The sequence below is a fragment of the Dermacentor silvarum genome, chromosome 8 (genome assembly GCF_013339745.2).
Source record: "Dermacentor silvarum isolate Dsil-2018 chromosome 8, BIME_Dsil_1.4, whole genome shotgun sequence".
NCBI classification, from domain to species: domain Eukaryota; kingdom Metazoa; phylum Arthropoda; class Arachnida; order Ixodida; family Ixodidae; genus Dermacentor; species Dermacentor silvarum.
In genome coordinates this window covers 144,614,316-144,641,398 of record NC_051161.1, presented here as the reverse complement: position 1 = coordinate 144,641,398, position 27,083 = coordinate 144,614,316, and the positions used below count along the sequence as shown (strand labels likewise).

General features: G+C 46.7%; 1 protein-coding gene across 2 annotated transcripts; it reads left to right on the top strand.

Moving 5' to 3' along the window:
- The first annotated feature begins 946 nt into the window (after positions 1-946).
- LOC119461745 (thiol S-methyltransferase METTL7B) lies at positions 947-26,224 on the top strand. Of its 2 annotated transcripts, none has more exons than XM_037723120.2 (4): positions 947-1,382; positions 13,393-14,153; positions 22,689-22,838; positions 25,045-26,224. In XM_037723120.2, exons 2-4 carry the CDS (start codon positions 13,668-13,670, stop codon positions 25,276-25,278), a joined length of 870 nt encoding a protein of 289 aa, XP_037579048.1. In that variant the 5' UTR covers positions 947-1,382; positions 13,393-13,667; the 3' UTR covers positions 25,279-26,224. The 2 variants fall into 2 exon arrangements, with proteins under 2 accessions (XP_037579048.1, XP_049528062.1); XM_049672105.1 differs by lacking the exon at positions 947-1,382 and adding an exon at positions 4,966-5,079.
- The last annotated feature ends 859 nt before the right edge of the window (positions 26,225-27,083 follow it).

The following is a 27,083-nucleotide window of genomic DNA, read 5'->3' as shown; positions in this document are numbered from 1 at the left end:
ATTTGGATATAATTTCAAATTTCTTGTAGCATTAGCGTGCACCTCTTCGAATAATCCAGTTCAAGGAATACAATTGTGCTTTATGTCCCTGTGAAAAAAAAATTAGAGTCCTAAAAAACAATTTTTATGTTCTTACACAGAGTAGGCTTTCTACAAAAAGCTAGTCACCAAAGTACACCGTACGCACCACGTACTGACGCTATAGAACCAAGCCGGACATAATAATTAGACTCTAGAGGTCACATTGTCACACTGAAAAAAAAAACATTTCCAGCTTGTCTGACATGCAAACAAAACAAACACGCTTTCACGGCACGGTAGCCACGCTCGTAAGCTGATTCGCTACGTGATCGAGCATGCCGGCCGCGCAATAGTTCGGACTTATGTAAACGTGCGAACTCAATTTCGGATGTCTACAACGTATTGCGCAATTGCATCGCTTATCACCGGTCAGAATGAACTATTGTGTTTTTCACTTTGCCGGTTCCTCTCAGCGTCCAAAATCATTAGGTTCTCAGCAGCACTATGTTGCATGTGCATTGGGCCGCTTCCAAGGCTGACTGTGACGTCCAAGGTTTACTAGCGCTGACCATTTGTGGCGAAAAGCTGCTTGGCGTGCTTGTTGACGACCGGTTTTTTTTTTACGTGCCAAATAATACCAACATCGACGAAACTACGAACACGAAAGTGACCCTGTTAGGTTATAAATACGGTTATTATAGCAAAGAGCGTGTGCGAGAGGAAGTGGGGGGGGGGGGGGGCGGAATACGGTGTGCGCTTGATCATGAGTGTTCTTCCTCAATAATGTCCGTGGCGAAAGAAATCGCTGGAGTAGAATAGATGTAGGCTCCTGTTGCTGACAGAGTTGTTTTCAAGTTTCCCGCTGGTAGTATTATCAACGAAGGGCTGCCAATTTCGTATCAACAGGACCGTTCACATTTTCAGCTCGCCTGCTTCAGTTGCCGCTCTGCGTCATCAACGTCCATGAATTCTCCCGGATTTCTACTCGGCTACAAATCAAATCAGACACTGATTTGTCAATGATTCGAAGCCAAGTACAGCGACGATATTTTCCACGGTAAGATCCTGTACAAAATCAATGGTCTGTCTGCTTTCCTTTCTAATGATACAAGCCACGACCGTGAGCGAAATGTTGAGTTTGACGCACAGTTTACAACGTCCATAACAATCAGCGACACAAGCTACGGCAATTCCTTACTTTTCTAGTGAGTGTTGAGGCTCAAGGACGTCAGGGGAGAGAAGGAAAGCTGACGACGAGCAAGTATTTATTGCCCCACTATATTCGCTACAGCCATTGGGGCGCCTGAGTCTCCGATGAGCACACGCCGACTCCCGATCAGTCGAACGACATTGTCGAAAAGGTAAGTTTGTGCTGTCTTCATATTTGCGGTATTTTGTTGCCAGCCACCACAAAAATTGTGCACAAAGCGAGACATGTGTTTTCTTGTTGACGCACTCAGTGACTTAAACATCATTTTCTTTTTTTTTTTTTGTTGTGCACTGAACGCGTCAATCAGCTGCCTCGCACAAACTCGGGCACAGACAACATGAGAGTCTGAGTGCGTTATGAGTTAAATTACATAGCGCGTAAATCGGCTATCTGATTAGTTGTCGCATTCGGATCAACGAGACCCACCCATGAGCCTGAAAATGACCACGCCTCAATGAACCAGTAGTTATAGCTAAGTTGAGTCACTGAGGCTGAGTTAGCCTTCGTGAGCCTGAGTGCGGCCGCGTTACTCGGTCGTTCCTTTATTTTATGCTTTCAGTCCTCGGGCACTGAAGCCAGTTTTCAAAAGCCATATTGCAATTTGTGTGCCGCAAGTTATATTGACATCGGTTCGAATTTCTAAGGAGTTTAATTAAACGTTTTGCGGCAGTCAGGCGCGTTAAAAGCTCAAAACTTTGTTTGATCGCCTTTTCGTTAGGTCATCGAAGGCACCATTTAACGAGTGTGTCGATTCTTGGTGCGGCAGATGAGGCATACCTCAGCAGACCAACTCCTATAGCACATCATTTCCAGCCCCTTAATAGTGTCCGTTAGCTGATGCCGCTCCTACGTAATAAAGAAAGAAATCATAACATAGGCCCGTATGAATGTAGTCTTATCATCAATGTCTCTAAGTCACACAGATCTGCTAATAAATTGCGCATAACATTTAGCTGTTTTACTGAATAGATCTCTCGATATAAAAGAAAGCTGTTGGATTCAAAGTATGACGGATAATATTATCACAAGCACGAAGAAAATAACGCAGAGTAACTTACGTTAAACGGTCGCTCACGCCATTACAAGTGTTTCTACAGCCGATATTGCCGACAAATGAGAAATTCTAGAACATAATTTATATGCACCGACAACATAGTCTCGAGTAGTCGAATCTCGCACTCAGGCTGTACTCTTTAAACAGCGACTTTAGTGACTGTCCATAATTTCATTTTACGGCATGCCCATCCGGAGTAGCATGGTAGACATGTCGCCAGGCAAATCTCTCTAGGATTCATTAGAAAGCCTCTCTCTATCTCTTTCTCTCAGTTACGCCACAGACATACCACAGACACCATGTGTGGTGGTCAACACCTTATCTATCGTGAGTAAACTTACCTATACGCCATCAAAATATTGCGGTAAATGACGAAAACTATCTTGACGGCTTTATTTCAAAGCATTTGAGAGTCAAAATGACGGCAGGCCGTCATCTTGCAAGGGGTACACCGCGACGACGTACTGCACGTAGCCGCCAATGGAATCGCGTTATCACAAGCAATTTCTTTTCTTTCATTTTTTTCATGCGGTATTCGTGGGTCACTCATTCCCTTTTTATTCACCTCGTCATTCCGACAAAACAACAAAAATCTGAGGCGTATTGCTGCGACTACCTTTGTCAAAAATAAATTCCAATTCATATGAGTTTTCCCTTGAACATGCGACGCCCGTACAAACAGCCGTTGTATGTATGTATCAGTTTGAGCGCTGCATGTCTTGACAGACGCCGTAACAAATTGGATAGCCCTCGTTCAAAACTTGCTCGCCTTCTATTAGGCATGGACCCTATTTTTCGCACGTTTGAAGGTGATACATCATGTCTGCTAAAGGCAGCTGCTGCATAAAAAGTTAGCGCCATCGCTGCCTTTTTTCGCAGCGAACGAGAATAAGCGCCGCGTGCTACGACACGGACGCTCGGTCGGCGATTCTGATAATTTCCTAGATATACTTGACTGTGGTGCGAAATACAATTCCTGAAAAGGGGACAGAAAAGAGGGGACAGTGAAGCGCCATGTGTTCGCGCCACAGTCAAGTATACCTAGGAAATCTCAGCACCATCTTGCCCAAGAAGTTTTTTTGGATTCTGATAATATCTGTGCCGGCCGTCATGGATCCGCTGTCGCGATCACCTCTCGATCACCTCTCCGCGTGCATTGCGAATAGATTTTTCAAGTGATTTGTGAGTATTAAAGCACAGTCTAAAGAGGGTTTCAATTTGTTATACGTATTGCACGCGGCAAATGGTACATTCTAGGTGTACAATGTTAAAAGTTTGGCAGTTGTAGTCCGCTTGAACTTTGAATGAAAATTAAGAAGCGGTGCTCTTGGCAAAATCAGAGGTACTCATCATGGTGCAGAGTTCGCATAAAAGTTTTCCGCATGGTGCGCAGCTTTTGAAGTTAGCTGAGTGAATTTTGGAGAACGTGACAACATTTAGGGGCTTCGTGGGCCCTCTGTAGACTACCCGCGGAGGTTCAGGAACAATTGGGCGCATTTTCCCGCTCTGTAATACTGTGGCGTGATGTTTCCGGAGTTGATGATGCATATGCGAGGGCAGGTTATTCTGTGAATCTGGGGGACTGGTTTGCTCTTGATGAGCGCATGATGGTCAGGGTTGTCTGCCTATTAATGGTGTCGCTGCTAACAGAGGGAGGATAACGCAGTTGTTCACAGTTCGATGCAAAGTCCTCTTTTTAGTGCATATCCGCTTGAAGCCAAGGCCTTGGCTGCACGGGATTGCTGTATTAAAATGTTTTAAATGGTTACTATGAAAATGTAAGTATTGGTTCTTATCGGTTGGTTTTCTGTAAACGGATGTGGTAAGCTTGTTGTTGTGCACGTTGCAGTAACATCTAGAAAGGTGATTGCGGAAGCCGAATATGCATGGGAGAATGAGATCTTGGGATGGACTGCATGGAACAGGGAGATTAACTTGGATAACTCTTCCTCTCCGTGGAACGAGATTACTAATCTCTCTTCCACTAAAATTTGTTTAGTCCGGGGTATTCATAATTACAATGATGCCTCGTTCATCCGCGTCTTTTATAACTTTGTCTTCCCTACCCATGAGGTTTCTTAAAGCATTGCTTCATCTTCAGTGAGGTCTCTGCGGAAGGAATTTTTTGTAATTTCCTCCATTATATATATATATATATATATATATATATATATATATATATAAAGCAGGCTGTAATGTAGGAAGTTACAAAGACAAGCCCTTCCGCAGCAACCTCACTAAAGAAGAAGGAAAGCGTTAGGGAACCTCATTGGTAGGGAAGACAAAGTTATAAAAGACGCGGACGAAAGAGGCGTCATTGCAATTATGAATATATACATATCTGTGTAAGGGTGTGTGTGCGTGTTCCCTTGTCTTTGTGCTACTTCGAAAATGAATGCGCTATTCAATATTTTGGCGGTGAGGCCCGAGTGCCCGATGGCAAGAAAAACGGTCAAGGAAATGCATTCATATTTTTATTGAATGGCCCCGCTAAGCGGATTCCCGCTTTCCGCCCACAAGCCGGAAAATGATGTAACGCGACTTTTTCCTTGTTGTGTGGCTGGTCTTGTAAACACTAAGCATTCCGTTACTCACGGTTGGGCACGACAAACTACATTACGAAGGTATCTCGCGGCAGACGCTCGGCCCCTCAAATGCTTCCTCTGAATGACGCGTTCATTCTTGTTTCTCGAAAGCCAGCGTTAAGTAAGCGCCAGTGTCAATCAAGCCTGGACGAGCGCCACTGTTCCTAAAGGCTCTGGGTAATAATACTCACGACGGGCGATCAGTTCAGGTGAGAATATCTCGCGATACATTTTTGCTAGCCGTTGTGGCTCCGCGGCTATATCATTGCGCTGATGAGCACAAGGTCCCAGGTTCAAACCGGCCCTGGCGGCCACATTCTGATTGGAGCGGAATCCAAAAATGTTAAAGTCGCATGCTTTGTATGTACGTTAAAAAAGCCCATGCAGTGTAATTATTTAGGGCCGCTCTACTGCAGCGCTCCTCCGAGCCTACGTTGAAATTCGCAGACGTTAAGCTCCACCCTTGCGCAATTTCCATTACTTTGCCATTTTTCGTACAGTGTGCTGTTTGAGTAGTCAGTGACGTATAGATTTTAGCAAATTTTTGTTGTTGAAATGCTTTGAAAGTTTCCTTTGGGTTACCGCCATGTTTTCGATGCGAGATGCATCTTAGGACGTTCTAGCTTACATTTGTGAAAAAAAAAGTATTTTTGCCGTGCTGATTTATTCTACCTAGCTTTTCTCGTCTATTTCACGTTACGGTAATTGCGCTGCTGCACAATATATACCTACTGATGCGATATAGTTGCTGAAGCAGTTTGATAAGCCAAGACATGTTACAAATTGAAGCACGAAGGCAGCGTATACATGTTAAGTGACCTGTAACTTGAGCAACCACCTTATACAAGTAGGCAAATGACATTTCATAATTTCTGCTTAGCGAATGAGACATTTTTGTACGTAACGTGGAATAAGTACTGATGTGATTGAGGCTACTAAAATACGACGCTAGTAACGAGCTTTCATGAGAGATATAAACGGTTCTGGACTTCCTAATTTAGTACATGACATTGGAATATCAAGTGTCCTATAAAAGGCCATATTTTGGTTTCGAATCACCTGTGGCAAATAGAACGAGTCTAGTATTTAGGTTGCATTTTTGACAGACGCGGATATTACGTATACGTGAAGTTAAATTACTAATTAACTAAATAATAAGATGTCACTTATTAAAGTTTGACTGATTGCTTTTTCGGATATATTCAAATTTACTAATTACAGCCCGTCAAGTTGCAAGGCGTATGAAGTTTAACAAATTAAGGCACTAATTTCGAGATATGGGCCGTCAAACTTTAAGTAAATATGCACTCTTTTCTTGATTACTTGCATTGCAGTAAAAACATTACTGAAAATGACAATATACTTCATTGCAGACTTTGAAGATGTATTTCTCAAAACTACTCTCGTCCTGAGAATTTCTTTCAAGATAGGACGTTTTGTAAGCTCTCCGGATAGAACCCGCAAACAGCATTATATGTGACGTAAAGCAATTAGTTAAATATTTAGTGAGTGTATTTTAATTTATTACACTGGATAATCCACTTTGGTTTCTCGTGTAAGTAATACCCGCCTCTGAGCAACCCAACTGACGGGCGAGAATTGTGACAGCTTCTATCATGTAATATTTAGAAAGTGTGTATTATCTAAAAGAGCAGCTGGTTTTGATGTGCTAAGTATACGGACTTAGCACAGATAATTACACGGCCTGTAAAGGTTTATGCGAGGTCATTTCTAGCAGAAGACTCCTAACGCAATAACTATGGTTAAAGCATTATTAAAGCAGACGTTTGTATGCCTTCTTTCTGGAGGTTTGGCGCGCCTGCTCGGTCGTCGTCTTCTTGCCGAGTCAGCAATAGTACAGTGGTGACCCTAGAAACGGCGAGATGAAAAGTGTGCCGATTCAAGATGTCGTGTGATCCGCGGTATAGCGTGGATCACGTGAGTGGCGTGATGGGCCTTTCGGCCTCTTGCTGGTTTTCCTTGCGTGGATGTCTAATGACAAGGCTGGGAAACGCGTTGCAGAAATTCAGCAGTTTTATAGCGTTTATTTCGCGCTTCTCACAGATTCCGAAATGTGCGATGGGTCAGCATGACGCGTTGGAGTGGTAACCAATATCTTAATGAAGAAGCATCCGACAAAGTATATATATATATATATATATATATATATATATATATATATATATAACGAAAGACAAACGTTAGACCACATCTTTTTGCGGACGTTTCGGTCGGAGGACCGGCCTCCAACGATGGCCGGTGCTCCGGCCGAAACGTCAGCGAAGAGATATGTCATAACGTTCGTCTTTATATATATATATATATATATATATATATATATATATATATATATATTAAGATGTGAGCGCTGCGTGTGCATTTCATCGTCCGCACCTGTACATGCTCATCACCACCACTCGGGACCCTAATAGTGGGTGGCTCGCTCACTGAAATAAACAGAAAGACCTGCAGCCTAACCGTTGTCTTAAGATATATATATATATATATATATATATATATATATATATATATGCACGCGCATGCAATTCACACGCATCGCTCACATCTTAACGTATATATATATATATATATATGAACGTTATGACATATCTCGTCGCTGACGTGTCGGCCGGAGCACCGGCCATCGTTGGAGGCCGGTCCTCCGACCGAAATGTCCGCAAAAAGATGTGGTCTAACGTTTGTCTTTCGTTCCTTTTTTGAATGATTTCTTATATATATATATATATATATATATATATATATATATATATATATATATATATATATATATATATATATATATATATATACATATATATATTATACAGGAGTAACGTGGAATGTTGGTCGAGTTGGTGATTAATCATCACACCGTATTGCTGAAGCAGCGCACTGACCAGGACAAAATGGAGAGACATGAACACACGACACTCGCTGCACTTCCAGCTATTTTATTACGGAGGAGGTTTATTAGAAGCAGGGCCGATGATGGGTAGAGCACTTCACCGAGCAGTCTCTAAGCTCGAGCCACTGCGGCACGCGATGCTGTTGACATTCTTGCTGCCTACGTCCAGGCGTTCTTCATTACAATGGCCCCATCGGAAGAAGGAGCCATCCTGGCGAATTAGTCTAAAGATGAAACAGCAGAATCATGAAACGGCTTGTAGCCGCTGGTCGTGGACGACTTCGCAATTACGACGATTCATGCCAGACGGCGATGCGAGTGGCTCTTTGAGGTAGTTTACGGGAGAAGTTCGGTGCAATACACGGTGTGGCCCGTCGTATTCAGGAAGATGTTTTGAAGCGAGTCCTGGTCTGTGGTTCGGTACGGACAGCCAAACGAGGGTTCCCGGTGTTAGAGTCGTCTTACGGGCATCGTGTTTTCATTTTTGACGATTCTGATCGTCAGAAGTGAAGCGGGGGGTCATTCGACTTCTCTGGTGGCGTCCAAGATTGGCAGGCATTCGGATGGGTCTGGTTGGCAGGGCAATATGATATCGATTGTATGAAACGGAAGACGGCGTTACGAATATAGAAGGGGGAGAAACCGGTAGTTGCTGCATTGCGGCATTGTTGGTGTAGGTGATGAATGGAGAAATTAACTCTCAGTTGATGTGGTTGGATTCGATGTATATGGCGAGCATGTCACCAAGTGTTCGATTAAGGCGTTTCGTTGTACCATTGGTCTGCGGGTGAAAGGCGGTGCATGTGCAGGGGACAATAGCGCATTCAGCAAGCAATTTTTGGGCGACTTCAGACAGGAAGGAGCGCCTTCGGTCGCTTAGAGGTTCGCAAGTGCCTCCATGACGAAGCTCAAAACGGCGCCCTATAAAAGTGGCGATTTCCTGCGCTGTAGCCGCTGGGACGGCCGCAGTCTCTGCATAGCGTGTGTGTCATAGTGTGTGTGTGTGTGCGTGCCATAGGGTGTCAGCCTTCCAAACCCCCGTAAATCTTCCAATGTTAAACCTCATAGGCATCCCTTTAAGTGGTCGACGGCAGCTATGATCCACCGGATGCCCGACGTAGTTAAGAGAAGTGGCCCATTAGATCGACACCAACACAATGAAAGTGTCGAGATGGGCATGGCAGGGGTTAGAGTTCACCGGCCTAGAGGTGCGGTGGAGATTTGCGTTGGTGATATTCACGGCAAAAGCAGTCGAAGTTTCGAACGAATGTGTGCATCCCCCGGCAATAGTATCGATGCCGAAGTCGTTCGTACGTCTTGAAAGCGTCGGAGTGGTCAAACTGGGGGTCCGAATGGAAAGAGGAATAGATCTCTCATGTCAAGAATTTCGAGCCGACGAGCCACCACGTACATACCTCTGGGTCATAGTTGCCGCGGTACAGGAGCTGATCACGGATCGCATGCGGAACTTGGCGCCGCAGTGTTCGAGAGGCCGGAACTGTTGCTGTATCCGAGAGAAGGTCGTTGTAATCATTGTGCTTGCCAGTGGTCATTGTGCTGTTCGGCAGCAATAATGTCATAGTCAATAGATAACAACGTGCGCTCACAGGGACCTCTAGCGAGCGCTGTCAGGGGGAAAGGGCGTCAGCGTCGGAATGCTTGCACCCTGAACGGTACACCATGCGTATGTCGTACTCCTGGATTCACAGGCCGCAGCAAGCAAGGTGGCCAGATAGGTCTTTTAATTTCGAAAGCCAACACAGCGAATGGTGGTCGGTCACTACGTCAAAAGAGCGGCCAAATGAATTAGGGCGAAACTTTCCAAGCACCCAGACGATGACCCAGCAATCGTTTTCCGCGCCGCTGTAGTTGCCCTCCACCTTGCTCAGCGTGCAGCTCGCGTAAGCCACGACGTATTCTGCGTGGCCAGGATAACAAGGCCTACACCAGTTGCATCGGTATATAATTAAGTAACAGCCTCATGGTCAAAGGGCGAAGAATAGGTCGCGTCGCGAGAAGACAGCGCAAGGTGGTGAACTCATGGTCGCAGGCAGCGGACCACGATGAGAGTTCTCTGGCACCACGAAACAGTTGTGTGAGGTGTTCTACGATCGATGCAATATTTCTAGCGAAGTGCCTGAAATAAGAGCACTAGCTGATGAAACGCTGAAGTTCTGTCATTGCAGCGGGCTTAGGAAACGCAGAGACGGCCCGTAATTTTTCCGCATCCGGAAGAACCTTGGACACGACGTGGCCGAGGATCGTCAACTTGTGTGCAGCCAAGCGACATTTTTTGAGATTATGCTGCAGACCGGCGTTGGTCAAGCAATTCATTGCGTGCTGAAGGCGGCGTGTGTGTGTTGCGCAATCAGGGGTGAACACCACGATGTCGTCAAGATATCATAGACAGATTGCCCATTTAAGGCCACGCAAAATGTTATCCATCCTCCTTTCGAATGGTGCAGGCACGTTGCAATGTCCGAAAGTCATGACGGTGAACTCATACAGGGCATCTGGCTTAACAAAGCCAGTTTTTGGTCGATGGGCGTACGCCATCGTGACCTGACAATAGCCTGACCGCAAGTCCAATGAAAAGAAGAACTCGGCGCCTTGTAAGTAGTCCACAGCATCACGAATGCGTGCCAGTGGGTAAACAGCGTGATCATTTTAGGCGCTGGAAATCTACACAGAAACGTATGAAACTGTCTTTCGGGAGGAGCTCATGGCTCTGTGAACATGATACTTAGTAGCGCGAAACTTGAAATAAAAGACAACAGTGAGAGGCGAGAGGAAAGGAAAGACGAGCGCTACTCTGTGGAGATATAATCACCCCTCAATGGAGCATGTCGTCGACCTGGTTTGCTATGATGCGACTTTTCGTAGCGGATACGCGATACAGACTTTGGCGCAGCGGTGAGTGGGGGCCAGTGTCGATGTGGTGCTCGACTATTGATGTTCGGTCTATAGGGATGCCTGTGCGAAGCAGAACGAAGTTCGGAAGTGCTGAAGAATTCTAAGAAGCTGGGATCGCTGCGAAGGTGTCGGATACCTGATGATGAATGGGCTGAAGACATTCGTAGATGTTTGGTCAGGAGTAGAGAGGGTGCTCAGGTAAAGGACGGACGTAGAGGACGCCTCGTCGAGGATGGAAACATTCTGCACAGAATCGATGGTCTCGACGTGGCCAATGTGTTCGTGATGAAGAAATGTGAGCGGGGATGAAAGCAGGTTACATATAAGCGAGCATTGTGCTGAAACCGGCGGCAAGGTCGAGAGTAGGCAGAAGAAGGGCTTTTCGGGATACAAAGAGGTCGGGCGGCTTGAAGAAAACTGTTCCATCGGAGATAGCACCACATAAGACTGGTAAGAGTGCTGACGAGCATGGCGGTATATTGGTGTCTCCCTTGACGACAATATTAGCGGAAAAAATGAGGATCAATTAAAGCGAGGCCACTGAGTTACGTGAATTCCGCCTCAGCACGAGCACAAACCATCACAGCATTTTTACAACAAAGAAAATGTCATCCTAGAATAATTGCGTGGGAGCACCACGCGAGAACCGGAAACTCTATAGTGTCATAACGTATTAAATCATCACACAGGCTGTACACGCTGCGGTTGGTTTGATAAGTTGAGCACTTGCAATCCGAAGTGACAATCTAGGAAGAGGTATCTTGACCTTACCAAGTGATTGGCAAATTCTGGCACCCATAACAGCTGCGCCGGTATCAACAAGAGCGACTGTAGCGACAGCTTCGACAAAGACGTCAATACCATTAGCAGGCAAGGAACGTGGATTTGTGTATTTATAAACTTGCGCAGTTCTTGCTTCGGGTATTGCGTCTTCTAGTTTCCCTCGTTGTTAGATATGGGCTGCCGGCGCATAGGTGAAAGCGATCGGCGACGCGGGGATGGCGAGCAGCGATGGTCGAATCCAAGACGATCAGTCTGAATACGAGTTGGCGGTGGGTCGGATGGAATGTAATGTGCATTGGACTCGACCGGGTAGCATAGCGGCCGTAGATCCCTGTCAACAGTTTGCAAACGGCGGCGTACCTTGCGATGTGTCCGAAATACTTGCATGAAAAGCATATAGGCCGATTGCCGTGCGTGCGCCACGGGTTGGCAACAGCTGGGCCGACCCAGGAGACGGGAGTAGGAAGGCAGCGCACGGCTCTTGGCGTTGCCTGGCAGCTACCACAGCATAAGTAAGCGGAGCGTCCACAAGCAGCTGCTGGGGAGCAGACAGCAATGCGTCGGCGACTTCACTTTGAATGACGTTATGCAGAGTAGATGGGCACAAGGCGACGGACTGGCAAGTATCTGTGTGAAGGGTACCAGGGACAGCTGTCATGCGACGTCTTCGCGGACAAAAGCCTTGTTCTGCCTCTGCGTGATCAGCGACGCTTGGTCGGAAACAATGGCCAGGCTGGAGATCGACGCACCGGTCACTGGAGGAGGCCTCGTCCAAGCTCGCTGCTTGCGTAGCTCGTCGTAACTCTGATAGAGTGTAATAACGTCGTTAACAGTGTTCGGGTACTTGGCCAGTAGCGTTTGGAAGGCATCATCATCAATGTCTTTCATGATGTGCTTAATTCGGTGCGCTTCCGACATGGTGGCGTTGACGCGTTTGCACAGATCGACAACGTCCTCTACGTAACTTGTAGATGTTTCGCCCGTGTCCTGAGCTCGTGTTCTCAAACGCTGCTTCGCTCGGAGTTTGGGGATGGCGGGACGGTTAAATACTTCTGTCAATTCTGTCCTGAGGGTAGACCACGTTCAGAAATTCCCCTGATGCTTCGTGAACCAGAGATTCGCCACACCCTTGCTGGTGGGGGGGATAGAAAACAACGTTGGTTAGCTTGGTCGAGTCGGCCGATTTGTTATGAGCGCTCACCCTCTCGTAGGACGCAAGCCAATATTCAACGTGAAGGTGAAGATTTTTAAAAATTGACTGATACTGTTGGCCTATCGGCCGTTACAGGGTGGGTCAAAAGCAGCACTTCAACAATTAATACAATACGTGAAAATTCCAACATTACATAGAGCACAAAAACAGGTCAATAGCAGAATTTCCGCAATGGATGAACGGTGAAGATGGTGGGATCCCGCTGGGGAATAGTGCCAGCGCAGAGAACGGGCAGTGACGGCAGCGTCGACTGGCCGGCGTCTGGCATGGTGGACGGTAGGGTCCGGGTGCTTAGCTCCAGGATAGTAGAGTTGAAGGGAACGCAGCACGTCCACCAACTATAAAGGAGGTTTATTAAGCGAAGGACCGATGATGGGTAGAGTGCTTCACCAAGCATAGTCTCTAAGCTGCAGCCTCTGCGGGATTCCTTCTGGCTATCTCCAGGCGTTTTTCTTCAATACTATAGTTACAGATCAGTGTCGCGACCTATTTTCCGGTGCTCCTTTACATCTAGATAGCTCAGCAATTACGGGACTCTCGGACAACGTAACATGCATGATTTAATATGACTGAAGTGTGCGCATAAAAAAAACGAAAGAAGGTCAGTATGCACGTCTCCCCCCCCCCCCCCCCCAAATCTCCACTTAAGCTCCCCAGCGAAGCACAGTTTTCTTTCCTTCCTCTACACGTATCTTTCTTTCTTTGCAGTGAACAACGGTAACATCGTAGACTGAAGCAGTTTCAGCCACCCAGTCATAGTAGACGCAACAAGATATACGCATAGGCATGGTTCATTAAGGAGAGGGAACACCGAAATCAGGACTCAACGGCCGCTGCAAGATTTAGCGGCCCACCCAGTACCGAAACTAAGGCATCGACGACCTGCGCCGAAGCAAGTGCACCATCACTGACGCCCACACGCCGTGGTCACAAGCTGAGCGAGGACCACATCCAAGCCCAGGAAGTGCAACCACAACAAAAGGATGTCTAGAGTTCGAACAATAACCTCGAACGCTGTGTCAACAGTTACCACGACAACGCTGGACTTGCGCATAAAGGATCCCCCGAGTGTGCTTCCTTCGTGGGCAACTGTCACGCTGGCATGGATCCGAATATTCCTTGGTCACACTTACCTACTCGTTATGGGAGCGTTTGGCGTACTCATCCTGCCAGTGCTCGTGTTAAGCCAACGTGTCCGCGAAATGTTTTTCGCCTTCGTCTACATGATGATTCAGCGCCTGTGGTACAACGACTACGGCTCTGTGCGGCGCGTCGTGATGACCGGACTCGACGACCTCGTGTCCCACGACAGCGCTCTGAGAGAACGCCATGTAGTTCGTGTTCTCGAAGTGGGGGCCGCTTACGGACCGAACCTGCCCTATGTGCGTCGCAACGTAGAGTACTGGAGGTTGGAGCCGAACGTGAGCTTCGACGAAGGTTTTCAAAAGAACCTGGATGCTAACAAAAAGGTACGTCCATGCCTGTTCTGATTAAGTGCTACCATAAATTGAAATGTGTGCGATTACACAAACTTCCTGTTGTTCTTTACGTGGTGTACCAGCAGAACATCTAGAATAACGTAGAAACAGACCCCTTCGAATATCTGGACCGGGCTCCATTAACTGCTCTGGAAAAGCGCTTCAGGGCGTCAGAACGTAAGTTATGGACCAGCTTAACGACTAGAGTGTTTCTCAAGTGAAAGTAACGAAAACCTGTTTAAGCATGCTGCCGAATTATTCAAATAGACAATTTTCGTAAAATGGCGCCTCTAGCACTGCCCATACGGACCACGACAAGCCACCATGTTTATAGTTCGCCGTGGAAAACGACACCGCCTGCGACTTCCAACACGACTTTGCGTGACGTTTATTTAGCGCCGCTGCCACCTCAGGCGCTGCGAATTATTGACCCTTTTCGCGGCGGTCCCGTGGGCACTGCCATGTTTGATCACGGGGTGACACATCCATTGCTTGCCTCAGCCGCCTCCGTTGCCTCCGCGTTTACAATGCAAGCGCGTGACGCCGGCGCAGCGCAGCAAACCTCTGTTTCGACGCGTATCGTAGACGGTGACTGCGTTCACGACACGAAGCTTTGGCCACAGCTTTCGAGGACATGTAAGTGCTTTCAGAGCTCATTACGCCTTGTCCAAACGGCGCGAGCAGCGTATACGGCGCTTGTACTAAAAGCGGGGCTAGAAATGTATTCCAAGCTGTCCAAACTTTCCGCTTATGAATTAAATCGGGATCAGTGTGCTCTGCGTTCTTTATTTGGCAAACATTTTGAACCAGCGGCTCATCATATTTCTGACTCAGTAAAGTTCCTCGGTGTGGCCACTATCTGATTGTTTATTTTCAGCATAATCACTCGCGGGTATGCTCTGCTGCGATAAATTTGTTCTTGCTGCGCACAAAGCTTGGAATTTATATGTTCTGTACTTTGTGGTATCCCGTAGCAAAGACGTATTATCGCTAGTTCCTTGCTTACTCTGTGGACCGTCACGAAACATTCAACTTCCAGCATTCGTGTCTTGTCGGTGTAGTCGCCGTCACTCATGCTCCGGCACATTGATTCAAGTGTGCGCCTATTCACTCACACGTTGGCGATAGGGTGGGCGTAAGTTTTCGTGCGAGTAAGGGTGGATGTGTGTAGATAACGTGCGGGAAACTTACAATGCCAGTAAGTAGCACTACTTCATTTTGTAGCGAGCGGTGCTCACTCCCAAGTGCCGACGTTCCGGAATTGAAGTCCTTTCTTTGGAGGTTAGCTATACAGCGCAGGTGGATGAATTATATTTCTTTATCCTTGAGGAAAGCCATGCGCGAAGGGCGCCAACGCAGGCAGTCCTTATGCAGCAGCTGCGACACAGGTTGATTCCATTCATTAATATGTGAACCACTATTTTTGCAGCGAACTACCGCACACGTCTTCCCTTTATCGTTACACATTTTGCAGTATGAATTGGGCACAGTGCATTAGCGCACACCCAGTTGCATTTTCGACAGCTGATCGCACAGTAGGAGGGTAGACGCAGTAATGGTTTCGTATTCGTGCGCATTCGCTTCGCTGAGGCAACGTATGGCGTGCCGAAGCGCCATCTCGTTCCTCTAGAGCAAACTGGTCCGCGAAAAGGGTCAATACCGCGAACGTGTTAACAACAGTGATTAAAACGTGTTGTGTCCCGTTGCACCACCAGCGAAACTACCGCGACTACAACGGAAAGGTAAGCGACAGACATTTGAAAAAGTCTGCTGTAAACAAGCGCACCTAGTTTACGTGGTTACCATGTGTCAATGCCACTGAGTCGTGGAAGTGCCAGACCCGGCAGGCATGCTGCGGAGATTCTAAAAAAAAATCACCAGCCCTTCCCCTGTCGAGATAATGGGGGTAAGCCAAGCTTGTCGTGTGTTTATCTGACCTTCATCAAGGTGACGTTCGGAAGCCGTCGCCTCGGGATTCTCTGCTCGTCGCTGACGGCGGGCCTCGGCTTCAGAAGCCCTCGCCCCGGGATCGTCGGCTTTTCGCTGACGGCTAGCCTCGGCTAGGGAATCCCTCACGCTAGAATCGGCACGTCGAAGACGAGCCCTTTCCCGAGCGAGTTCACGCCAGCGTTCGTCAAACGCTGCTTGTTCCTTTGCAGAACGCACCACGCGTGGCCTTCTCATCTGTTCGCCGAAACTGATTTGAGGTGATGGAAGCCCGGAGGAGCGCGTGCCAACCCGCTTTCCTTCCATGTCCCTCTCGCGACACACGAAACAAACCTGATTGGTCGCGCGCACGTCGCGTGATCCGCGTGTCACATGATCCGTGATCACGCGTGTAGCATATCCAATGTGGGTGTGCCAACACGTGGTTTCTCTGTTTTTGCTTTATTCCTTCCTTCATTCCTTCCTTCCTTTCTTGTCCCTGGTATGTTCCATTGAACTGGGACCTTTCTGCAATAGCATACCCCTGGTATGCACATACCCCTGGTATGTGCCATTGAGCTTGGACCCTTTCCGCACTATCGCCAGGACCAGCCCAATTTTCAGCGTTACACCACCACCACCACCGACACTTGTGAGTCTATAAAGCGTCGCTTAATAAACATATTTGTGTACTAAGGACACTTTTTTCTGCGGCACCTGAGCTACGTATATAGCCACAAGCGTGTGCGCTGAAGAAGCAGCACGGATAAAGAAAAAAAAGAAAAGTAATAACATACTGTTCACAATGTCCCTTCGATTTGCCTAGCTACAAAAATATGACGCCTTTTATCAGCACCATCTGGAAACGTTACGCTCAGTATGCATAAACACCATCCCACCGAGGTATCGCCGGCCCACAATGATAGCGATACTTTACCTTGCTAAGTGCGGTAGGATCCCATCATTCGTATGTCGTCTTCTGATACAGGCGTGAGCTAAAGTTCAGGTTCACAGTGTCTAAGCTTTCGTGGACGGGCCTGCATATTTAAGAAAAGCACCCTCGACAGTCTTGTAAGCGGACAGATCCTATCCAAGCTGCTAATGTTTCTTGGTCTTACTCAATAGTTACATTACGAAAGAGAACGCTGCAGAACTACAGCAAAACTGTGAATACGCGGAGATTATCTGGTCCGGCTAGCACAGATGGAAGTACGTCTTTAGTAAATGGGCCTGCGTAATTGTGCGGCTCTTAAGATTTTTAGTGTCATACTCACAGAGCTGTGAGTATGACACTAGTTTGGGAAGCAACACAGCTGTGTGTTGCTTCTGGTCGTCACGTTTACTCAGTTGAGTAAGCGCAAAGAAAGTAGTACAAGACTACCTCTTCATCTGCTGACAACCACTAACGTGATGTAAACAAAATGACTACAACGACGACTACTTTTACGCGCATATTGAGAAAGGTAAAGAAGCGACCGTTGGTAGTCCCATTTCTTGGTAGTATCAGTATCTCATACTCTACGTTATGACGTATTATTCAGTCAGCAGCTGGTAGCTCCGACGAGCTTTTTCCTCGTACTCAATGTGCATGACAGCAGGCTGAGATCGGAGCCCAACAACCATGGCAGCCGAGTCAAATTGTTCCTCCATCAGATTCGAATCCGTCCACGTGTAGCCGACGTCGCTCAGTGCGATGCCGAAATAAGTCGCACTGCATTGAAAAAGCATTTCTGCATCCAGCGCACAACACAAGACAGGGACAGAGTGAAAAACCGACGAAGACAGGTGCTACTCTGTTTTTCAGTCTGTCCCTATCTTGCGTTGAGCGCTAGATGCAGGAATGAAACACCAGCATGCCCAAACTTACCTTATTGAAAAAGCCGGGCACGACACTACTTAGCTTGCTCCGGAGACTGAGAGGCTGAAGCAGCTGCTACCATGGATCCACGGGTGCACCTATGAACACGTAACCATATGCCCGAAACATGGCGATTTTTATGTGTGAATCGAAACTTTCGAAAAGCACACCGTCAGGTGGCGGATTTATCAAAAGGGTTCATTGCGTCTGCCTTGCGCGCCGTGTACTAGGCCTACAACCGCTTAGCTGTGCTCCTTGCAGGAAACAGAAATAGTGCCTGTTTCATCTGTGCGACTCTCTCTCTCTCTCTCTCGTTCCTGCTCTCACCCTCTCTAGACTTACAAAATTTCTTCTGTCATCTTTGCTCATAGTACTTTGATACCATAGAGTGTACGTTTTAGGGAAAACAGCCTTCTTTGTCTCTTTCTCCACGTTTCTGTGGTTAGTGGTCGGTCGCTGGTCGGACTTTCACCACCGGTGCACAGGCGCAACTATGAGGCGGGCGTGCTCCCGCGGAACCAAGTTGGGGATGCGTTTTTGTCGCCGAACGTAAACTATTATTGCAGGTAATTTGGAATGAGGAGCCCTAGCACCAATGGGAAACGGAGCTAGCCCCAGTTTCACTGCTCGTGCATTCAATTTGCAATATAATAAACGTTTCTCACAAGCACATTGCTGCCCGAGATACCTGTGCTGTCGAGCAAGAACTTCGCAGCGCCTGAAAGTTTACAAGCTATGGTGGAGCACTAGGCGAGGACATTGCTTCCCTTCCCTCGCCACCTTCTTCCTTCGGTGGTGCTGTGGGAGAGGATGATAACAGTCTCCTTCCACACCGGCTCTGGTGCAGCTATAGAGACAACACATGCTTGAGGAATTGGCTGATATGCAGAGCTGTCTGTACTACCCCACTGCCCATACAGATGTGCTAATTAAGGGCTTTGTCCTCTACGTTAATTACGAAATTGAAGAAACGCTACCTGAGTATGCTCACTGCAACAAATATGTGCCTTCAAGTGTATCATTTCTATAACCAGGCAAATTCGCGAATAGTGATGGCTTGTATCATTGAAGGGTTGTGATATTTCCTTTCGGTATGAATTATACGAACACTGCAGGTAAAGTTTTGCTGTCATCGTTGGAATCGGCACCGCGTGATGTTCCTTATGAAGTTTAAATGGAATAAGATCGCGTACCTCACTGTAAGCAGTGGGTGCGAGGGAAGGCGCGCGAGGGTGAGCAAGTAAGGATGTGGCTTAACGCACACCATCCACCGGCGTGTCCAATGTTGTAGGGGCTGTATAACTCGGAGACTATTTCAATCCTCTTTTTTTCAATGTCCTGACGTCACACATTCGTAACCAACGACGCAAGCACCGGGTGGTAACCCGCAGCGTTGTTTCAACCGCCCAATCAAACGCTCTCCTCGTTTATAGGAGCTCACGTTTGTTTGCTTTAAAAGCGAATAACATCACCTACCTTGACAGGTTTTTCTTACCCGTCGTAGTTGCTCAGTGGCTATGGTGTTGGGCTGCTGAGCACGAGGTCGCGAGATCGAATCCCGGCCACGGCGGCCGCATTTAGATGGGGGCGAAGTGCGAAAACACCCGTGTACATAGATTTAGGTGCATGTTAAAGAACCCCAGGTGGTCCAAATTTCCGGAGTCCCCCACTACGGCGTGCCTCATAATCAGACCGTGGTTTTGGCACGTAAAACCCCACAATTCTTTTGACAGGTTTTTCTTACAAAATTGGGTGACAAAAGGAAAGGAGCATAAAAAGGTGGAGACGGTTACGGTTGGGCTGACCTGGCACAGTAAAAGTACAGGTGCCCACAAAATAACTCGGAACGCCGGACCGGTGGCCGCTCGTCGGCGGAGCGCACCGGTGAAAAAGTAGTGCCAGGGCCTGCGCATGCGCGGTCTTCCTAGCAAGCTCGCCTCGCTCCTCAGTGCATCTAAATAAGCGTTGCCTTGCTGCAAAAGAACAGCGTTGGGTGCCTTTTAGCGTTGCCACAGGAGGGCTGTGCGGATGCGGTCTCTAAAACGCTGTGTGCGCGCGTGTGCATGCGATGGAGCATTAGCGCTCGTGCGTGAGCGTAACTGGCTCATTAGTCATGGAATGTGACCATCGTCGACAACGCTTGCGGTAGCAAAAATCAGAAAGCGGCGTACTACACCACTACCGTCAAATAAAGCATGTAAAAGTGCATTAATTACCAAGTAGTTGAAAGTAATTAAGGGTAATTCAAGAGTCCCATAGACTAATTAAAAGTAGTTAGGGAATTAATACTACCGATACACAGACATTATACGACACCTTTATTAAAGCGTGCTAAAGTTATTACTATGTAACTAAGAGTAATTACGAATAATTACGAATTACGGTCGTGAACAGTAATATAAACTACTTAACATCAATTCAAGACTCCGTGATAGGACTGGTAATGTCAAATTAAGACTAATTAGGAGTTCCAAGGAGTAGTACATACTAATTAGGATCAATTCAAAACTCGGTAACAGCAAGTAAGAAAAATAATTAAAGGGAATTACGACCAATTATTACTTATCTAATTATTTACCGAAATAAGCAAACAATCGCAAATGAAATGACGTCAATGCATTAAAGCTTTGGCTGTTAAAGTCGTCTTAGCAATCGATATGGAATCCACAGCTGAACACCCCCTTGATTAGCAACGTAACACCACACTGAACAAAAAACTGAATGCTTGCTCCAATATAAATGAACAAGGACTGAAATACACCGCGCAACACGATAACCAGGTTCAAAAGTGCATTCCAGTACTGTTATAGGCGAGCCTGTGCCCACATGAAAGATAAGCTATGAATTCATAGTTTCTTTAGGCGAAATAATTAACTCAGGTATGCAAGACATTAGGTATAATTAAAAGTAGAGCATGGTGAACTCACTGGTCACCACTCAGTTATAAACGCTCATGAATATCATCCACCCAAACTATCCAGAAAGCATGATTCAGCATGAGCATGAATGCAGATTCCGACAAAAATACGCCACAAGGATTACGGGTGCGTTTAGAGAGTACGCTGCATAGCGCGCGAGCACACTGTAGCCTACAGGCTCCGCCCTCCACTCCTCCCAGGTGTGTTGTCGCAGCGCTAAGAGGGACAAACCGCAAGTTTTTTTGACGCAAGGTAACACTTATCTAGATGCACTAGGGAGCGAGGCTTGCTTGCTAGGGATGCCGCACACGCGCAGACCATGGCTGTATTTTTCCGCGGGTGTGCTCCGCCGGCGAGCGGCCACCGGTCCGGCGTTCCGAGTTATTTTGTGACCGGATGAGGAGGGTGATGTCGGCGCCTACGATTGGCCCCCTTCCGCTTGCTTAGCTTGCGGGGGCCGGTCGGAAATCGCGGCGCCGTGCAATAGTAGGTTAAGGATTCCGGTAAAAAGGATCCTCACCGAAGGAGAGTTGGCACGGCGATGTCGTAAAGGTGCCGAAATAGCTCGAGCGCGTTACAATGCCACGAAAAAAATATTGTACGCCAATAAATTTATTTTACCCGGCAGGTTCGAGAAGCCAGTGCCCGAGCGGCCCGTGGGCAGAAGTCCTCTATTCCTTTCGGAACGGGGCAGGCTATTCCGAAACGTTTCCTCCCCGACCTCGGCGCTCTTCCTCACGCTAACTTTGTAACAGCAAGTGTTCGCGTTTATCGAGTGAGATCTTTTGATGTTCACCTGGGAACGTGGGACAATCTTCTCCTTAATTTAATTAGTAGGTGAATGTTTATAGCAATTTATACGTTCGATAAAACTACGAACCTTACGTCTTGTAGTTGTCTAATACTTTGCTATTGCTGGCAGTGCTTCACCATTCAGTTGAAACGGCAACTTTATTTTTTTCGCACCGAAGCGCGACCACTTTACTACTGGAAACATACACGATTTATGTACTTTCATTTACATGGAGGAGGTAAACAGCACTTCTGCGCAGTGTCTGGTAAATGCTCCTTGCTTATTCGACGTTTCTTTTTTTTGCCTCTTTGTTCTAATTTGATTAGCAAAGCATCCTTCCGTGTTTCTCGCGTGCATTAGGACACAGCTTTAAAGTAAAACTGGCTTGAATGTGTTTAGTGCGCAATACTTCTGCCATGCTTTATCACATATTATGTGAAATCATCGCCTCCTGCCTGTCTTGGTCATTGCAGGTACTGCATGTACACCATATACACTCCAACGTTTCCTCGTAATTAACCCTTGAAAGTTCTGTATTGTGACGGTGGGCTATCCTTCGCCTTCCCTTCGGTTTCACGGCTCACACTATGTTGTGACGGCATTTGCGGTTAACAGTTCAGGCTGAGAGTTATCTTGCTTCTTGAATTCACGGTATGCTTGTTCTGCATGATTTCATCATTTTCGATTTACTTCATAGGACCGACACTCTCAGCGTTCGATAATGTGGTCCAAATAATGTTCAACCCCGTAAAGATTGTGAAGATCCACTGCCATAGCATCACACAGATAAAATTGGTCTGTTACAATCTGATCCGTTGGCGCTGTACCCAAGTTTACTATGCAATGAGCCAATGCTGTATGCTGTCTGCTCAAGGCGTACTTGGGTCGGTCCCGAAATAAATGCATGTGGCAACCCTCCCCCTCACCTTCCGAACTGTTGTAGTGATATAGCCTTAAAGAAATCTAAAAGCAGTAAATAAGTTTGTGCATGATGTACAGGCTCTTCTATAAAAATATACTTTTTTTTTCAGGTTGAACTGGTGCGTACTATTCGTGGACACGGTGAAGACATGAACATGCTGCCGGATGGCCACTTCGACGCCGTAGTGATCACGTACGTGCTTTGCACGGCCATCGATGGCAAGAAAATCATCAGCGAATGCAGGCGTGTGCTGCGAAAGGTAAAAGCAGCTCTACATGTACCATTCATTGAAAGATAACATACTAGGCTTAATAGAAGAAAGTCTGTCAAATACTATATAACGCTAACTTAACATAAATTAAGTAGGCTCCTAAACTGGGCATGACGATCCTAAAGGTAACTGCATCAGTTACCTTTTGGAGCAGCCAAGCAGCTGGGAATGCGCGCAAAGCCGGCTGCTGCAGATTTATTGTATATAAAGGTTTTTTCTGGAGTCTCCCTAGATCTTCTATGCTTCTTCATTGATGCATTGTACATCCTCCCCGCCCTTCACTTTCAGCCCTCCTGGGGTGATATGGAATGTTCCCGATCGCACTTGTATCGCCCTCAGTGTAGGGGGCGATACAAGTGCGATACCCTCTTAGTATGTGGTCTTAAATATTTTTTGGCGTCTGGCTCTTCTGACGACCACGTAGGGCCCTGCAATAGGGCTGTTAGAATAGCGCAGTACTTTTCTGACAAGACTCAAGCTTCTTGGATGCATTCCTGGCATCTTGCTTTGATGTCTAGCGTCGGGTTCCTTCTCATGGTACATGTATACTTATTTGCTTTTCTGTCGTTTGGGGCACTTTTCAATTGACGGTTTTGTCTGTGATGTCCCGTTTGCAAATACGTTGAAGCCATGGAATTGGGCCGCCCAAGCCAGCGGTGTACGAGTGATTGTGGGGCACAACAGGGGTTTCTAATGTCCATTGCCATGTTACGAGAAAGCGGGCTACAAGCCTAGGTATTTCTTCATATCCCCTATCTAATCGTATACAAGTCACTAGTGAGATCAAAACCCGAATAGGCTTGAGATATGAGGGACCCGCACCAAACACATGTCGTCCGTAAACTTCAATTAATTTAGAATCGTGCTTCAAGGTTCATTCAGTCTTCGTACTCGTATGACATGAGCCTTTCTCCCTAATAGCACAGTGCGGCTTGTATCAGTTTGTCGCCAGTACGTCCTTGTCTTGCAACCTTTAAAGCATTACCTTTTTTCAGTTGATTGATTCTTGTGTTAAGCGCTGTCGGCGCCATCCGCACGCAAACCTGGGCAGTGCGCCACGATCTTTGGATATCGGTGCGAATAGAAAGTGCTTCAAATGGTGGAAATGCATGCGATATGCCAGGTTTGCTTTTGTCAGTGAAAGAGGAAAGTATGGTCACGTGAGGCAAATCTCGCTTCCCTGTACCACCACCACATGGCGTAGTCCTCCCCGCATCGCGGGTGGCAGAAACCACCGATGGCACCGAAGTATTGAGGAAGATTTGGCGCAACGACGTCACGCCTCACCTTTCCCGATACGCGAGCCGTGGTGGCTGCTAGTCCGGAGGCGCGAGTGTATGCTTACCAAGTCAGCAAGCACGCGGGCATTGGAGAGGAGCGTAGTATTTCAAACCTGAACTCTATAAAACATCATTTACCCTGAAATGTCATGCAGGAAGCAGGACCTTCATTACCCCAAGTTATTCTACGAGCTCGAGATTGGGAGCAAAAAGGCTTAGCCCTCGCCACAGCTACACGCTTAAACATTCTCATACATTCTCGTAACCACCCTGTGATTTTTTTATAGCCAGATTTATAGCCAGACGCACAAAAATGGCAATCAGAATGACCTCTCGAATTACCCCCCCTTGTATCAGTGTTACCTGCTTTTTTTTTCTTTCCCACGTGCGCGACTCTTCCGGAAACCCGTCTTTTTTTCTAGAGAATAATCACTACGGTGTAACCGACGCCTCGTGTTCTTTTTAGTTGTTTTCACCACCGACGTATTTGCAAATAATATTGAACCACCGCAATATAGCCGTTGACTCAGCCTTAAAAAAGTACGACCTTCACAAATGTGAGGTCAGTGACTTGTTTCCCAAGGATAGGACCGTCATTCAGGCAGACGCGGAAATAAACATAAATAATGTGCCGCGTCATGTGAGAGGAACTGACGAATCTCCACTCCCACTACGAGTAGCGTGTAGCGAGATCTAACGTGTCCCAAAGTGATGAAGTAAGATAAAAAGCAGGGAACCATCAGCACAGACGAAATGTTAAGTCTACTAGCAATACTAGAGAGAGTAGTTCTTGTAACTAGTAGATCAGTTATGTGTTCTTGTGACACACTTTACCCTGTGATGGAGTGCTCGCCAAGCTGTCTTAAATATTGTGCCGGTGCTATTTCTTACCTATCAATATTTTTCATTCGCAGGGAGGCCGTCTTCTCTTCGCCGAACACGTTGGCCACAAAAAGGGCACGTTCGCTAGGTTTATGCAGGACCTGTTGGCACCACTCGCCCAGTATATGACCGCCGGCTGCTACATGAACAGAGACAGTGGTCGCATTTTCAAGCAGGCCGGCTTTGAGGAGATCCAGCTGGAGGAAGTTGATCTGTACCTGCCTTTTGAGTACAGTTTCCACGTCTACGGCATAGCCATTGCCTAAACAACCGCAATAGATGGACGGTGTACTCACAAAAAGAAGATTATAGATATTGTTTGTAGATTACGTTATGTGCGCGTGCCTCTCGTTGAGAGGCGAATAAATTGTCAAAAATTTGCACTCTAGAAAAGTTCGTTGGATATTTGTCTGCCATTTTTATAAGAGGTAACTGGAGACAGTTCACAGATTGGCTAAATATATTGCACTTTTGGTGTTAGACTTTTGTTGATTACCATCGCGTATATAGACAAGCTACTTTACTGGTGGAAAATACCCATAAGATAGGAGCAGACAGTGCATGGACGAATTCTTCTACACTTTCTGCAAATCGTTCTTTTCTGCTATCAAAAGGAAAATCCTATTTTAATCACTGTACTGTATTTATGCGCTCATATTGTGTTGACCGCTCATGAAATGTAAAAACTAATTTCCAGCTGAACTTCCTCTAGGACTTCATCTGATAAGAACTCAAGGACCGCTGGCGCGAATTGAACAAGCAATGGAAATGAACAATGTGATTAAAATGATTGACGTTCTTTTGTACTAAAATACAAAAGCGATTATCAACGTAGTAGGAGAGGCCTCTATGTTCATTTCTACATGCAATGCCAAGTGCATTAAAAATCCTAGACCCCGTCCACTACCTGGGTATCCATCTCGCGACTGGTCCTTTTAGGACAAGTCCAATCCAAAGCCTGTACGTAGAGTCGAATCAGTGGTCGCTTCATCTGCAGCGGTCATACAACAGTTTCACATATTTTCTGAAAGTACAAGCGAACATTGAACATCCTTCTTATTCAACTATAAATGACGTGACTGCTGCCACACACTTCCATAATCGACCTGCAGCGAGAAAGCCGCTCTCTTTGCATGTGAGGAACCTCAGTGAGGAAATCGGTGTTCCACTGCTTCATTATCGTCCTATGGCTCCATTGTTGTCACTGCCACCACCGTGGCAGTGGCAACAAATAGAATGCAATACATCGTTTTGTAGACGTCACTAAACACGCGCCAGAGGCACACATTAAAATACATTTCTAAGAACTCCAGTCCAAGTATTCGTGTACAGAGTTTTACACAGACGCTCCCAAGTCACATGCCGGGGTGTCTTATGCAGCCGTCGGCCCATCCTTCTCGAAATCCGGCGTACTCCACCCGGAAATGAGTATCTTTACGGCTGAGGCCCATGCACTGTTGTCGGACGTGAAGCATATTAGGAAATCAAAACTTCAAAAGGCAATTAAATTTACGGATTCCCTAAGCGTCGTAAAAGCATTGATGTCACTCTGTAAACACAAAAATCCTGTACTTACCGGGCTCTATTCCGTTCTGTGTAAAGCGTATATATCTAACCAGCATGTGATTATATGCTGGGTGCCTGGCCATAGAGGCATCGAGGGCAATGTTCTAGCAGACCAGTTGGCCACATCAACCCCATTGCAAGCTATTAATCCTGCCGCTGCTATTCCTTCCACAGATGTCAAGCCTTTTTTGCGAAGGAAACTGCGAGGCCACTGGCAGTGCTTGTGGGACGCTGAAACAAATCGTAAGCTTCACTTGATCAAACCACAGTTAAGTTTCTGGCCCCCTGTAACGAAAACACGACGAACTGATGTCCTATTCTGTCGCCTCAGATTAGGAGATACATATGCTACCCACAGTTTCTTGCTGACTTGTCACGAACCACCAACCTTTGGAAGATGTGGTGAGAGGCTGACCGTCCTCCACGTACTCCTGGAGTGTCGGGAAGCCTAAACAGAGATAAAGAAATATTTTCCACAAGCGTACCGATATCATGTCCCTCTTCA